This window comes from Eriocheir sinensis, unplaced genomic scaffold (genome assembly GCF_024679095.1).
Source record: "Eriocheir sinensis breed Jianghai 21 unplaced genomic scaffold, ASM2467909v1 Scaffold1293, whole genome shotgun sequence".
In the NCBI taxonomy this organism is placed as follows: Eukaryota; Metazoa; Arthropoda; class Malacostraca; order Decapoda; family Varunidae; genus Eriocheir; species Eriocheir sinensis.
This window is the reverse complement of record NW_026110621.1, coordinates 392-17,500: the sequence shown is the minus strand read 5'-3', so window position 1 is coordinate 17,500 and position 17,109 is coordinate 392. Positions and strand designations below refer to the sequence as shown.

The 17,109-nt window shown below is 46.0% G+C and overlaps 1 protein-coding gene across 1 annotated transcript in view; it reads right to left on the bottom strand.

The window, feature by feature from the left end:
* Positions 1-13,539, bottom strand: part of LOC126989765 (uncharacterized) — a 75,102-nt gene extending 61,563 nt beyond the window's left edge. The window contains exon 1 of the mRNA XM_050848375.1: positions 12,019-13,539. Within this exon, the coding sequence (XP_050704332.1) occupies positions 12,019-13,101 (1,083 nt within the window). The 5' untranslated portion in view covers positions 13,102-13,539. The remainder of the gene's footprint in view (positions 1-12,018) is intronic.
* Between the last annotated feature and the right edge of the window lie 3,570 nt (positions 13,540-17,109).

The following is a 17,109-nucleotide window of genomic DNA, read 5'->3' as shown; positions in this document are numbered from 1 at the left end:
CTTTCATCTGCTCCTCAAGCCCAAAGTGGCTGTCGAGCAGATTAAATCACCAAAGCGGGCAACCTCGTAATGAGCCAATAGGCTTTCTGTTGCCTTCATTTCCTTTTTTCCATGTTTCCTCCTCCTCCTCCAATGCTTCCCCTCTCATCGCTGCTCTGAATATTGCTTCCAGTAAATGAGTATATATTGCTGTCCTTCATCTTCCACCTTTGATTTGACAGTATAGCTTGCCACAAACAGCCTCGTTAGGACCACCGGGTCTGCTGTTGTTTGTTCTTCATTTGTGTTCCTTCTTGTTCCTCCTTCTATTCCTCCTCCTCCTCCTCCTCCTCCTCCTCCTCCTCCTCCTCCAATGCTTCCTCTCTCATCGCTGCTCTGAATATTGCTTCCAGTAAATTAGTATCGACCTCAAGTTTTTCATCGTCTAAGCAATTTCTCGGCGATGGTTCCACGTCGCCTGATGATGATGATGATATATAGCACTCTTTCAGCCAGAGTTTACCAGCGACAAGGATGAAAGAATGAAGATGCTGGTTAACTCTTGCATAAAGGATTTGGACAGCCAAGTGATTAGCTAGAACAAAAAAAGGGTGTTCTAGGGTTTACCAGCGAAAGGGATGAAAGGATGACGATGCTGGTTAACTCTTACATAAGGGATTTGGACAGCAAAGTGGTTAGCTAGAACAACAAAAGGATGTTCTAAAATTTACCAGCGAAAGGGGTGAAAGAATGACGATGCTGGTTGACTCTTGCATACGGGATTTTGATAACCTTGGGGAGAGCAAGATCTAGCAAAAAGGATGAAAGAATGAAGATGCTGGTTAACTCTTGCATACGGAACTCGGGTAGCCTAGAAATGGGGAAAAACAAGCAAAGGGGATGAAAGATTGAAGACGGTGATTAACGTTTGCATAAGGGATTTGGACAACTTAGAAATGAGCAATAACAACACACAAACTTTTTAAGAAGTCTTACGTTAGCCTGGATCGCTGCGTCACTAATAGCCTCATCAGAGCTGTGTTTGGCCCATTATTATTTCACACACACATGATTTATCCAGAGTCGGACTATAATTGCGAGACGTTGCAGACAAACACCGGGATGAGTTGGTTAATTATACGCAAACAGTGGCCCTGGACGGGAGGCTTGACGGAGTATTATAACTATTATCGGAGAGGCTCAGCGAATGGCAGGAGGGACTAAAGTATTGCTGGCCAGTGATATTATGTTAGTGTGGGAGACCTTCGCCGCCACGTCTCTGCACAACACGAGTCATGATGGAGTGATGGAGCTCTTAATCTCTGGTGTAGTACTTGTAATTATGTGGAAAGGCGAAGGGTGCGTGGAGACATGATCGAGGTTTATAAATGGATGAAGGGCTTTAATAAGGGAGACATTCATAAGGTTTTGTTGGTAAGAGAACCGGGTAGGACACGAAGTAATGGGTTTAAACTGGATAAATTCAGATTCAACAGGGACATAGGCAAAAATTGGTTTACTAACAGGGTGGTGGATGAGTGGAATAGGCTTAGCAGTCATGTGGTGAGTGCCAATACAATTGTCACATTCAAAAATAGACTAGATAAATTCATGGACAGCGATATTAGGTGGGGTTAGATACACGGGAGCTTAGGGTCAAAGGAGCTGCCTCGTACAGGCCTACCGGCCTCTTGTAGACTCCTGCGTTCTTATGTTCTTATAACTACCCCCGGAAATGCTCAGAACTCCTACGAAAGCCTTGTCAAAACTATGTGAGGTTTGGCGCCGTAAAATTTAAGAATATGATACCTAGCCCTCACCACCGCCACCCTTGGTCAGTCACCACCACCTCCACCCTCACCACCACCACCTCCACCCTCACCAGCTTCGCCACCACCACCTACACTACAGCCTCCATCATCCCCTGTCCTCACCACCTACCACCAGCTCCTGCATCACCACGCCCTTCACCTCCACGAAGACTAGCCACCTACCCTCACCACCACTACGACCCTCCTTCACCACAAACACCACCACCGCCAATACAACCTCAGTCACCACCTCCCTCACCACCACTACGCCTTTCACCTCCACCACCTTTACCAAGAAACAAACTTTGACCATGGTTGAAAATAGCTTGCTTTGGGTACTAACTAAGGCGCTATGTTGGACTTTGGAAATGGTCGCTAAATAGGCAAGTCACGCATTAACCTCGCCAGCACCTTCCCTTGTTGAAAAAAGCTATTGCCGTGGCCAGACATTTATATTTTCCATCAAGCGAGGCAGCTCAAGGGCAAAAAACAAACACAGGAACAAAAAGGGCCCCGCTAGACACTGCTCCAACCAAAGAAAGCAGAACGAGAAGCCAGTACAGAGGTCAATTTCGGGTGTGGAGGTGTCTTGATACTCTCCTCCTGAAAGTGTTTAAGTCGTAGGCAGCGGGAGTTACATTACATTCAGTATCATAGGCGTGACTTTATTAGAGGAGAGGTCAATATCGCGTGGAGAGGTGTCTTGATACTCTCCTCTTCAAAGCGTTTAAGTCACAGGCAAGGGGAGTTATATTACATTCAGCATCATAGGCGTGACTTTATTAGAAGAGGTCCATATCGGGTGGAGAGGTGTCCTGATACTCTCCTCTTGAAAGCATTTAAGTCGTAGGCAGGGGGACTTATGTTACATTCAGCATCATAGGCGTGACTTTATTAGAAGAGGTCAATATCGGGTGGAGAGGTGTCTTGATACTCTCCTGAAAGCGTTTAAGTCACAGGCAAGGGGAGTTATATTACATTCAGCATCATAGCCGTGACATTATCAGAAGAGAGGTCAATTTCGTGTGGAGAGGTATCTTGATGCTCTCCTCTTGAAAGCGTTTAAGTCGTAGGCAGGGAGAGTTACATTACATTCAGCATCATAGGCGTGACATTATCAGAAGAGAGGTCAATATTGGGTGGAAAGCGATCTTGATGCTCTCCACTTGAAAGCGTTTCGTGTGCAGGGGGAGTTACATTACATTCAGCATCATAGGCGTGACAGCAGCTATACCAGACCCCCATCACCTGATCTGACCGCCCTGTACTGTCGATCCTCTGAATGCTTAACGTGACAGGCCGGGCCGTCCGTCAGCTCTAATATTGCACCCGAGTCGGAGTAAAAAGCGAGGAACATCTGATACTGACGAGTGGTGTGAATACTGTGTTATGCGCGGGGCCTCCAGTGTGGTGTTAGGAGATACCTTTCTGACTGGCCGGTGTTTTGTTGTATTGTTTGTTAGAGATGTGTGATAGTGATGATAGTGATAAATGTAATGACGATAGTACGAATTTTACTACTACTATACTACTTGTTGTTGTTGTTGTTGTTGTTGTTGTTGTTCCTCTTCTTGTTCTTCTTTATTTTTTTGTATTAATATGTTTGTGATTTTCTATAAGTATTTAAAAGACTACTACAACTACTACTACTACAACTACTACTACTACTACTACTACTACTACTACTACTACTACTACTACTACTACTACTACTACTACTACTACTACTACTACTACTACTACTACTACTACTACTACTACTACCAGGGGGCGAGGGAAGAGAGGTGGTTTAGTTGGGGCGGTGTGAGGTATGGAATTATGGGATTGTAGTGGATATGAAGTGTGCTATAAATATATATATATATATATGTAGTGTTGATTGTCTGAATTTGAATGGAAGACTGTTGTGAGTGGGATGGTGCGCTCTCTCTCTCTCTCTCTCTCTCTCTCTCTCTCTCTCTCTCTCTCTCTCTCTCTCTCTCTCTCTCTCTCTCTCTCTCTCTCTCTCTCTCTCTCTCTCTCTCTCTCTCTCTCTCTCTCTCTCTCTCTCTCTCTCTCTCTCTCTCTCTCTCTCTCTCTCTCTCTCTCTCTCTCTCTCTCTCTCTCTCTCTCTCTCTCTCTCTCTCTCTCTCTCTCTCTCTCTCTCTCTCTCTCTCTCTCTCTCTCTCTCTCTCTCTCTCTCTCTCTCTCTCTCTCTCTCTCTCTCTCTCTCTCTCTCTCTCTCTCTCTCTCTCTCTCTCTCTCTCTCTCTCTCTCTCTCTCTCTCTCTCTCTCATCGCAACAAACTCGTAACCGTGATCCCGCAAGTACCACCACCTGTATTACCAAGCCTCTAGATAACTTAAAAATCCTTAGTTTCAATGCGCGTAGCCTAAAAAACAAATTTGATGAACTGAGATGTCTTGCTTTAACAGAAAATTTTGACATAATTGCTATAACCGAAACATTTATCGACACCACAAATATTGATTTAAGTTCCGAATACAACATAGATGGCTACAGACTCTTCAACAAAGATCGTGTAAACCGTAGAGGCGGTGGCGTCGCCCTTTATGTCAAAAGCTATTTGCAACCCACCGACAAAACACCGGGAAACAGTAACGTTGAACATTTGTGCGTGCGAGTAAACATTGCTAAAGTCAATTTAAATATATCTGTCACCTACAGACCTCCCGGGCAATCACTCGATGACGACCTTGAAATGTACAGCGTCTTAAGGCAGTCACTTAATAACAACGACTCACTGATATTAGGAGACTTTAACCTCCCCCATATCGACTGGGCGACACTGTCAGGCACAGAAGGCGAGTCACATAGAATGATCGAATTTCTAGAAGAAAATTATCTAAGCCAAATGGTTTCTGAGCCAACTCGACAAAATAATATACTCGACCTTGTTATAACGACCCAAGATAACCTAGTCAGTAGTGTCACGGTAGGAGAACACCTCGGTTCTTGCGATCATAAATTAGTGCGCGTCGACATTAAAGCTCAATCATCAGTGACTGAAAATAAAGTAAAGGTGCCCAATTTCAAAGAGCTAACTTCGTAGAAATCCGACAAAAACTAACAGAAATACAACTATCAGATGACGGCAACGTAGAGGAAGCCTGGCTAAGCCTTAAAATCACTTACTCACTCAGCAGAACACATTCGTCCCCTTGTGCGAAGCGAATTAACACTAATAAAAGCCCACCGTGGTTTAATAGCGAAATTAAACAATCAGTCAATGAGAGAAAATTGTTTTACAGGTTAAAGAAAGAACAAAGCACGCCCGAGAACATTAGACTCTATAATGATGCCAGGCGACGAGTAAAAGACTAGTAGGTCAGGCAAAGCGTAGACATGAAGAAAATATTGCAGCCAACTGTAAAATAACCCGAAATCTTTCTTCAGTTACATAAACAACAGAAAGGCGATCAAAAGTGGTATTGGACCTTTAACAAACAGCGACGGTGCACTAGTGACTGACAGCCAACACATTGCAAACCTCTTAAACAATTACTTTTCCTCGGTGTTTAATACTAACAGTCTTCCTCTCGCTACCACCAACACCAGTACTATTGTAAATCTCGAGCATGCATTGCCTAATTTTGAAATAACAACCGATGAAGTCCTTAAAGCTCTCCATTCACTTAAAACAAATAAAAGTCCTGGACCTGACAAAGTATATCCAACTCTGCTGAAAGAAACGAAGAGCGAAATACTCTCCTCCCTCACAACCGTATTCAATATGTCCTTGCGACAAGGCATCGTCCCTTCAGATTGGAAAAAGGCTAACGTGACACCGATTTTCAAGAAAGGAGACAAAAAGTACCAGGTAATTACAGGCCCATTAGTCTAACTTCGGTTGTAGGTAAGCTACTTGAGGGCATAATTAGAGACAAAATTGTGAGTTACCTTGAAAGCCACTCATTGATTGGGGACTCGCAACATGGCTTCGAAACAAAAGATCCTGCCTATCAAACCTATTAACCTTTTATAACGACCTCTTCACTGTTTATGACGTAACCAAATCACTGGACGTAGTCTATCTTGATTTCAGAAAGCGTTTGATAAAGTCCCGCATCATAAATTACTTTACAAATTAAAGCAAATAGGTATTGACGGTCAAGTAAACCAATGGATCGCGAATTGGTTGAGCAACAGACAACAAAGAGTAGTGATTGACGGATTTAACTCAGAGTGGGCGCCTGTCACTAGTGGCGTCCCTCAGGGCTCGGTCCTTGGCCCAGTGCTCTTCATTATTTACATCAACGACGTGGATGTTGGACTCAATAACCGCATTAGTAAATTTGCAGACGACACAAAGATTGGTAACTCGGTTCTCACTGACGAAGACAGGCAAAGCCTCAAGAGGATTTGCACAAAATTTCAGCTTGGTCGGATAGATGGGAGATGCCCTTTAACGTAGACAAGTGCCAGGTCCTTCAAGTTGGAACGAGGAATAAGAAGTTCGAATACGAAATGCGCGGCGTTAAACTCAAAAGCGTTCAATGCGTCAAAGACTTGGGGTCAAAATCGCGTCAAACCTCAAATTCTCACAGCAATGCATCGATGCAGCAAATAAAGCGAACAGAATGTTGGGCTTCATTAAAAGAAACTTTGTATTCAAGAATAAAGATGTAATACTCGCTCTACAACAGTTTAGTCAGACCCCACTTGGAATATGCGGTACAGTTTTGGTCCCCCACCATGCAAAGGATATTGCTAAATTAGAAGGTGTTCAGCGTCGGGCAACGAAAATGATCCCTTCCTTGCGCAACAAATCCTACGAAGAAAGGCTTTCTATCCTTAACATGTTCTCTCTTGAGAAACGTCGCCTCCGAGGAAAATTGATCGAATGTTTTAAAATACTTAATGGTTTCACGAATGTAGACAGATCAACATTGTTTATGATCGATGACACTTTGCGCACGAGGAACAATGGCGTAAAACTCAGATGTAGACAAGTAAATTCAGACTGCACCAAATTTTTCATCACCAACGTTGTAGTGCGAGAATGGAATAAGCTTCCACCTTCAGTGGTCCAGTGTAACACGATTGACTCCTTCAAAAATAAGCTCGACCGTCACTTCCTTCAACTTAATATCAACTAGAGCAGAAATGCAACGTTTTGGAGTCTTCTGATTAATGTAAAATCACTTAGGTTTAAGGACAGACCACCAAGTCTGGACCATGAGGTCTGTGTGGTCTGATTTTCTATGTAAATCTATATATCTCTCTCTCTCTCTCTCTCTCTCTCTCTCTCTCTCTCTCTCTCTCTCTCTCTCTCTCTCTCTCTCTCTCTCTCTCTCTCTCTCTCTCTCTCTCTCTCTCTCTCTCTCTCTCTCTCTCTCTCTCTCTCTCTCTCTCTCTCTCTCTCTCTCTCTCTCTCTCTCTCTCTCTCTCTCAATATCTACTACTACTACTACTACTACTACTGATTCCGAGATTTCACTTTATATTTTTAAGTCATCTACGCAGTGTAGCAAAGTAGGTTCAATCAAGTCTTTTACGTTCGCTCGTTCACTCTCGTTCCTCGTTGTTTCGTTCAGTCCTTAATGGTATTCTGTTTCCCTGCACCCAAGACGTTCTTTTCGCGCGCTTTCCTCACCAGCATCTTGTACATCATTGCATTTCGCTCCACCGCCACCCGCTGTCCTCTCCCTTCCTCTTATTACACGAGTTCTGTTTCCTACGCCCAACGTTACCAGACTGTCGTACTTGGTGTATTGTTTTGGCCGATTTCTGACCAAAAGCTAGCGCACCCACAAAGATAATGATATGCATTTATAATTGTTCTTAAAATCGGTATTTATTGATGCTCTTTTTTTTAATATTTATGGGCCAGAAACCGGAAAATGCAATGTTATGCGTACGATAATCTGGTAACGCTGCCTACGCCTCTTGTGCCTCGCGTGTCTCATGAATCATTGGTCCGTGTTCTTAAACGTCTTGCCGCCTCAGTGCGCCTGTTTGAAAAGCCTCTCGTAGGAGTTCTGGTATTTCTATGGACTGTTTTGTGATCCCAGTGATAGTTTTACACGACTATTGCATCTTGAACGGGAAAATCACCCAAGAGTACCCGGCTAATCTTCTCCGTGGCTCGGTTCACTTGTTTAAAATGGCTTTCGCAGAAGTTACCGGTATTTTCATGGACTGCTTTGTGATCCCAGTGATAGTTTTACCCGACTTCTGCATACTGAACGGGAAAACCACTCATGGAAACCTGGTTAATTCTCTCCTTGGCTCAGTTGACTTGTTATAAAAAGCCTTTCGTAGACGTTAATGGTCTATTCATGAACTGTTGTGTGATCCCAGTGAGAGTTTTACATGACTTCTACGTCTTGAGCGGGAAAATCACCCAAGAAAACCCGGTTAATCTTCTCCGTGGCTCAGTTCACCTGCCTAAAATAGTTTTCGTAGAAGTTATTGGTATTTCCATGGACTGTTTTGTGATCCCAGTGATAGTTTTACCCGACTTCTGCACCTTGAACGGGAGAATCGCCCATGAGAACCCGGTTAATCTTCTCCGTGACTCGGTTCACTTGTTTAAAATGGCTTTCGTAGAAGTTACTGGAATTTTCATGGACTGCTTTGTGATCCCAGTGATAGTTTTACCCGACTTCTGCACCTTGAACGGGAAAATCGCCAATGAGAACCCGGTTAATCTTCTCCGTGGCCTTGTGGAATAGTCTTTATGGGAGTCCGTGACGTTTAAGAATGTTCGGTGATCCCAGTGATAGATTTACCCGCCTTCTGCACCTTGAACGGGAAAATCGCCCATGAGAACCCGGTTAATCCTCTCAGTGGCCTTGGGAAATAGTCGTAATGGGAGCCCGAAACGTTTAAGAACACGGATCATTGTGTCACGGACGTTCCTCGGCGTATTCATCACCTCTCATCCGTCTCTTGCCTTCTCATCACACAACTCCTGCTTCCTCCGCGTCCAGTGCACCGCGTGGCTCGTGAATCATTGGTTGGTGTTGCAAGACGTTTTCAGGTCTCACATCAACTATTTCTGAAGGGCAAAAAGGATATCAGTTGGGTTCTAATGGGTGTTTTTTGAGGCTGAGAAGAAGAGGAAAGGTCAGACTACCACAAGGGCCATAATACTACTCCTGTAAATGCTTAAAACTCCTACGAAACCCTTATCAACTGTGTGAGCTTGGACACTTCCGCTTCTCACATCATCTACTTCCAAAGGCCAAAAAGGAGATCAGTCGGGTCCTAATGAGTGTCTTTTGAGGCCCATGATACAGAAGAAAGGTTGAACTACCACCGAGGCAGTAAAAGTACCTCTGAAAACACCCAAAACTCCTACGAAACCCTTATCAACTATGTGAGCTTGGACACTTCCGCTTCTCACATCAACGACTTCCAAAGGCCAAAAAGATCAGTTGGGTCCTAACATGTCGTTTTTGAGGCCCATGTTACAGAAGAAAGGTCAAACTACCACCAAAACTACCTCTGAAAATGCCAAAAACTCCTATGAAAGCCTTGGAAGACAGTCGTAATGGGGGCCCGATACGTTGTTGTGTTCCTGGACCTTCTTTTTCTTCACCTTTCATCCCTGCCTTGTCTTCCCGAGCATGTCCCACACGCCTCATTCATAAGGAAGAGAATCTGGTCTACAATAAGCCTTGGCATGTGAACTTGACCTCTCTTTTGGCCTCTCCTTCTTCACTTTATTACTGGAGCAACGCTTGGGGGACTTTTTTTAGTTTGTTATGCCCTCCAGCTGTTTCCGTTGATCTAAAAAAGGTTCGTTGAGACACGTTACTACTGTCTGGGTTATTAAGATTGGTAACAAAGATATCCGCAGCCCTTGTTCTGATGTTTCCAAGTGATACAGTGATGCCAACAGCCTTCCTTTGTCTGTATTTCCTCCTGCCTAAGACTTAGACGCTTTCTAGACTTAGACGTCTTCAGCAATTTTTCTGATGTGTCCATGTGGTACAGTGATGCCAACAGCCTTCCTCTGTCTGTATTTACTCCTGCCTACGACTTAAACGCTTTCTAGAGATTAGTAATAAAAACATCTTCAGCCCATGTTATGATCTTTGCGTATGCTACAGTGATGCCAACAGCCTTCCTTTGTCTGTATTTCCTCCTGCCTACGACTTAAACGCTTCCTAGAGATTAGTAATAGACATCTTCAGCTCTTTTTATGATGTCTCCATGTGATACAATTATGCCAACGGCCTTCCTTTGTCTGTATATTCCCTGCCTACGACTTAAACGCTTCCAGGAGGGGAGTTGAAGGCAGTTTTCCATCTGAGTTAACCCTCTTTCGGCTACTCTTATGAACTATTCGTAGGAGCAGCGTCAGAGGTCTTTTTTGATTCCTCTTTCTCATTCCTTTGAGCTGCCTCCTTTCCCATAAAATAACCACTCTCCTCTTCTTCAGCGCCTGTGTTTATTCTTATTATGGGATTTATAAATACTTTGATTATATAGAGAGTTCCGTCATTGTATATCGCAATGCTACATATAAAATAATTCTACTCCACGTTAATCTGAATCCCTTAGCCCTATTTGCATTCTGATTATGGGATTTATAGATTCTTTGATCATTTATAGAGTTCCGTCATTTATATCTGAAGGCTACATATAATGGAATTCTTCTCCACTTTAACATGAATACCTTTTTGCATTCTGGTTTCACCATTGATACATACTTTGGTTATATATGGTTTCGTCATCATATATTTAAATGTTACATTGTTCACTGTAACCTGAATAACTTCTTTTGCATTATGATTATGGCATTTATAACTACTTTGATTATAAACAGTTTCGTCATTATATATATGAATGTCATATATAAATTAAGTCTTCATTTTAACCTGAATACCCTTTTTTTTTTTTTTTGCTTTCTTTTTTGCCTTCTTCCGCTTGAGGCTGTGCGAGAGTGTAGGATCTCACCTTCCTATTTCTTCTCATTCATTTTCTTCTATATTTCCTTTCCTTTCTCCCTTTCCCTGTCTCCTCTCCATATCCTTTCCTTTCTCCCTTCTTCTTTCGCCTTCCTTTGCTTTTATCTATCTTTCTCCTCTCATTCCTTTCCTTATCTATTCTTATTTTACGTACTGAATCCTTAACATTAACCTGTATACTGTTTTTGCGTATAGTATCGGTAAGAATGGATTATCGTTGACATTACAGTTACGAGGAGTTTGAAAAGTGCAGAATTAATAATGATGATAAAAAGGACAGCAGTTTTTTTTCTTCATCAAATTGGATTGTTTCTTGTAAGGTTCTCGTCTTTCTTTCTTCTTTACTTCTTTATTCTCAATTCCTTTCTTATTTTATTTTGTTGTCTAGTATTTTTTTATTCTTCTTTATTTGATTTGATTGTGCTTTCTTCCTCTTTTCTTTATTTTATCGCTTTTATCTTCCTTACACTGAGTCACTGCACGCAGGTCGGCCAGGATCGAGCTGACAGATAATGGCCAGCACACGAAGGCCGAAAAGGATAATTAATAAAGTGATAACGTTCAAGACTCGCAGATTTATGAGACACGTATTAAATGAATATCTCATAAATCTAAGAGTCTTGAATGTTATCAGTTCTATCAATTATTCTTTCGGTGTTTGTGCACAAATACCTGCCATTCCTGCTGAAGCTCCGAAGATAAAATGTAGAGTACTAACGTCTTTTTGATTTGTAGAAAAAGTATGAAGTAAATACTGAAACATATGGACCGCTGAAAGACACCTCCAGCAGTTGTCGCGACACTGGACACAGCTGTCAACAGAGGCGAAGCAGAGACCCACTCTTTATCCTTCCTGTCGCTGCCTAAGTCCTCCTCTCTGTGTTTGAAGGTGAAGGTTCTTAGCCCATCGTGTCCTTGGGCTCGCTGGGGAAGGGCGTCACTGTGCCCCGCTCGAGGCACGCCAGCAGGTGGCGCGCCATGCGGGCCCGCACGTAGCGCACGCGGCAAGGGTCCTGGCCGTGGGCGATGCTGAAGGCGAAGGCGAGGGCGAAGAGACCGCAGCTGTAGCCGTCCTGCTGGCGCTGCACGGGCCGCATGACGGTGCCCGGGGGCGGGGCGTGCAGCTCCTGCAGCTGCCGCACCAGGGCGGCCGTGGAGGCGGAGAGCGTGTCGTAGAGCGAGTCATACACGGCCAGCTGGCCTGGGCGCGCCGCGCCGTACGAGGACAGCAGTAGCCAGTGGCTGCCCCCCGCGCGGCCGTAGTCCGCCATGGAGGCGAGGCTCATCGGCGTGGACCGGTTCACCACCTGCAGGAAGAGCGCTCCGCTGCCGGGCTGCAGGGGCGGCAGGGTGAAGGCGGCGCCGCTGGCGTACAAGCCGCGAGTGTTCGGGAACTGCCGCTGCAGCAGTTCCTGGGCCAGGTCCATGACGTCATCAGACAGCCAGCGCTGTCCCAGGATGTCCCGCCGGTCGGGGCTGCGCAGGCGCGGCGGCGGCAGCAACGTCCAGGGCTGAGCTTCCCTCGGCGCTCCTTCGGGAGTGTCATGGGACGCGCCTTTCGGGGCTTCTTGAGATGGCCCTTTAGCAATTCCTTTAGAGCGTCCTTTGACGGCTTCCTTAGCAACTTTCCTTTGGCGTTCTTTCGGGGCGCCATCAGCCGCCGGCGGGTGTTGCCGCGCCTCGGGTCGCGTGTCTTGGGGCGACGGTGCGTTGCGAATGGCCGTGGCCGTACGCCGGGTGTTGGGGGCACACACACGCTCAGTGCCTTGCCGGGTGTTGGGGGCACACACACGCTCAGTGCCTTGCCGGGTGTTGGGGGCACACACACGCTCAGTGCCTTGCCGGGTGATGGGGGCACACACACGCTCAGTGCCTTGCCGGGTGTTGGGGGCACACACACTCCTCGTCCCCGCTTTACGCTGCTCACGGGCCTGGTCTTGCCGGGTGTCGGGGGCACACACACTCCTCGTCCCCGCTTTACGCTGCTCACGGGCCTGGTCTTGCCGGGTGTCGGGGGCACGCACAGGCTTAGTGTCTTGTCGGGGTGTTGTTACCTCTTTGCCTTCGTTCTTGGCGCCAGTTGTCGCGGCGTTAGTCTCCTTACGGGCCTGGTCTTGCCGGGTGTCGGGGGCACGCACAGGCTTAGTGTCTTGTCGGGGTGTTGTTTCTTTGCCTTCACTCTTGGCACCGTTCGCTGCCGCCTTCTTCGTCATTTGTTTCTTGCTGTTCTCCCTCTGCCACGTCTTTATCGTGCCATCTATGTCGTCCTGGCATCGTCTGACGTCATCGGCGAGGCCCCGAAGCTTCATTACGCCGCATCGTTCATTATACTCAATGGTGACGGGATGGTCTTCGTGGAGGCGCCCCACAACACCTCCGCGGCCCTTCATTCTGTCCCTGTACCTTCGGGGGATCGTGACGTTCCTAAGGACCGACGTGTCGGTGTTCGGGGTTGGTGGCGCGCACGTTCGTTCCTCGACTGTTTCTTGTGCGTCGCGGCAGTCTTCCTCCGCTGAGGGCAGCTCTATACAGGCAGTTACTGGGGCAGCAGGCACGGGCTGGCACTCCGTTGTTACGGGACACTCTGCTGATGGTAGCTCTATACAGGCAGTTACTGGGGCAGCAGGCACGGGCTGGCACTCCGTTGTTACGGGACACTCTGCTGATGGTAGCTCTATACAGGCAGTTACTGGGGCAGCAGGCACGGGCTGGCACTCCGTTGTTACGAGACACTCTACTGATGGTAGCTCTATACAGGCAGTTACTGGGGCAGCAGGCACGGGCTGGCACTCCGTTGTTACGGGACACTCTGCTGATGGTAGCTCTATACAGGCAGTTACTGGGGCAGCAGGCACGGCTGGCACTCCTTTGTTACGGGACACTCTGCTGATGGTAGCTCTATACAGGCAGTTACTGGGGCAGCAGGCACGGGCTGGCACTCCGTTGTTACGAGACACTCTGCTGATGGTAGCTCTATACAGGCAGTTACTGGGGCAGCAGGCACGGGCTGGCACTCCGTTGTTACGGGACACTCTGCTGGGGGCAGCGCTGTACAGGCAGTTTCTGGGGCGGCAGTTGCCGGCTGACTTTCTGGTGGGGAACACTCTGCTGAGGGCAGCCCTGTGCGGGCAGTTACTGGGATCACATGCACGGGCTGACGCTCAGTCAGGGAACACTCGCTGACTAAGGTTTTGATGTGGAAGGAAAAGGTCAGCGGTGAAAACGACGTAATATCAAACGCAAGTTTTTCCCTCCACGATCCGTTCCTCCTGCAAACACTCGATGAGGAACCTTGCATCTAACGCCTTCTTCCGGACGGTCCGGCGTCCTCTCTTCACCTTCATCCTCACGAAGGAAGCCGTGTCCAGCCCCGCCACGAGGGCGCGGTTCACGGCGACGCGACACTCTGCAAACTCTTTGGTCAACGCGGTCACGCACACACAGCTCTCAGGGAGCAGCTCAACGGTCATGAAGATGGCCGAGCAGCGCTGCTTGTGGAAGCAGCAGAGGCCGGGCGCCTCCTGCTCGGCCGTCAGGTGCAGGGCCGTCACCTTCTTGGAGGCGGGTACCCGCACCCAGCACGCGATGTTCGTCTCGGTGGTCATTCAGTTTTATACACAAGCGCGTCCTCGTATAAGGCAAGGACATACCAATAAAAAAAATGAATGGGTCCGATTTGCCCCAAACCTTGATGAAGTCTGGGATACACCTTTGTAGCGGTGACGTGTTGTTGCCTTGGTAAACAAAAGGTAAATTTTGTCTGATGTGTCTGAAGGGTTCACAGTGTAGCAGGAAGTGTTCCAAAGTTTCTTCTTTGCACAGCGTGCACTGTGTGTTTTCATTTGTGTGTCTGTTTGCCTATTAGTACGCGGTGACTCAATTTGTACGCATATCAGGGAGTCTAAAATAAGGAGTTAAAGGTAAATATGTTGAGGTAAGTGTACATTGAGGGACCGTGTTTATCACACACACACACACACACACACACACACACACACACACACACACACACACACACACACACACACACACACACACACACACACACACACACACACACACACACACACACACACACACACACACACACACACACACACACACAAACACACACACAAACACACACACACACATTCCTATCTAGTTCATTTCGGTAGGTCTTATTTCCCCTTTTTTCCTGCTCTCTCTCTCTCTCTCTCTCTCTCTCTCTCTCTCTCTCTCTCTCTCTCTCTCTCTCTCTCTCTCTCTCTCCTCTTCCTCATCTTCCTCTTTTTCTTCCTCATCTTCTCATTCGCCTGATGTGTGGGAGGTTTTTTTTTTTCTTCTATGTATTAATGTATTAGTTAACTGTAGAGAGGAGTGGATAGTGTGTGCGTTTGTGTGTGTGTGTGTGTGTGTGTGTGTGTGTGTGTGTGTGTCCGTTTAAAGTTTCAAAGTCGTTACTGTAAGGGAAAAAAAAAGATTATATGAAAACGAGTTCTTGATATCCTTTTCTCAATCTTTTTCTGCTTCTTGTTCTTCTTCTCTTTTCTTCTTCTTCTTCTACTTCTTCTTCTTCTTCTTCTTTTTCTTTTTTTTCCTCTTCTTCCTCTTCTTCTTCTTCTTCTTCTTCTTCTTCCTCTTTTCCTGCTTCTTCTTCTCCTTCCTTCTCTTCTTCCTCATCTTCCTCTTTTTCTTCCTCTTCTTTTTCTTTCGCTTCTTCTTCCGCCTTTTCTTCTTCTTCCTCTTCTTCTTCTTCTTCTTCTTCCTGTTCTTCTTCTGCCTCTTCTTCTTCTTCTTCCTCTTCGTTACGGCCTTCAGCCTGTCATTAAGGTCACTCATCAATGGCTGCAGATCAAGGGTGAATGGCAGGAGTCAGGCGTTAACATGTAAATTAATCAGCGTCCTGGCTGCCTGCCTGCCGGGGATATTAAATGCAAACTTACCGGAGGAACATAATTAGGTTTGCATTCGTTCCCTGCGCTCACTGGAAACAATACACATGACCCTCCTAGCATAGATCTGAGAGCCTACACGTTACCTACACGTTGCTTTCTGGATGAAGGGAGGCTTGGGTTGTTGTTTTAGAATCGTTAACAAGAGAACATAGACGTTATCCCGACATTCGAATCAAAAATCGCTGTATTACCACACACAAAAAAACTGAGGAAATAGAGTCTTTGGTCACATTTTTGAAGCGTTAGCAGTCGGAGTCCATAAGTTATCCTGACATTCGACCCAGAAATCAATGTATTACCGCTAGAAACCGTTCAAAATGAGTCTTGGGTCTTATATTTTGAAGCGAAAGGAAGCAGAGCGCAGAAATTATCCTTAAATTGCATCTGTCACTGGTCACGTCCCACTTAGATTATCGTGTTCTGATCTAAGGGCCTCCAGGTTACCTCCACGCTGCTATCTGGATGTAGGGAGGCTTGGGTTGAAGTTCTGGAAGCGTTAGCAGTTTGAGCAAAGATGTAAAATGCATCTGCCACTAGTTAAACCTCACCTCGTTTGTGCTGCTCAGATCTGAGGGGCCTCCAGGTTACCCCTATATTGCTAGCTAGATGAAGGGAAGCTTATGTTGTAATTCTCGCAGCGTTAGTAACCAAAGCGCAGTAGTTAACTTCAAATTGTACTCGTATCTGCCACCTCGATTATGCTGTATAGATCTGAGGACCTTCAAATTACCTCCACGATGCTATCTGGATAAAGGGAGGCTTGGCTTGTAACTCTCACAGCGTTAGTAACCGAAGCGCATTTATTCAGACCTTTGACCCAGAAATAACTTCAATGGAGACTTGTATTTCTAGAATCGTTATCAACAGGAACATCGACGTTATCCTGAAATTCGACCCAGAAATCACTGCATGACCGCCGGAAACTGCGCAAATTGCGTTTTGGATCTTATTTCTTGAAGCTTCAGCAACAGGAGCGCAGAAGTGATCCTTACAGTATGACAAACTGAAACAAACTGAACTGATAAGTAGTTGAGGGAAACACCACTAAAAGCTTTGAAAGGAGGTTATATATCGTCACCTTCATAAACAGATCGCCTAAGTCATTATTTTATACTTTACAGGAAATTGGAAAAGAACTGTCATTATCTCATTTGGGTTAAGGTTTAGGCAGAAATGAAGAGGCCAATTCTAGGACACTCAAACCCTGAATGTCGAAGGCAACTATACAAAAATGGGCGTCACATGCTGGAAAATTGATGTAGACAGAAACCTGGAAATCGCTGAAAAATGACTAAGGCGATTATTTTATGAGGGTGACGATATGTTTATGGATGCGGAGAAAAGTTGCTGAATAACCCACTCCCAGGCGCTGCCATGCGTAGGCTGTCCGTCTGTCTGGCCCCTCGTAGTCTCCTTATAGTCGTGTGTAGTATCGTGTGTGTATTCTCAGGAGCTGTCATT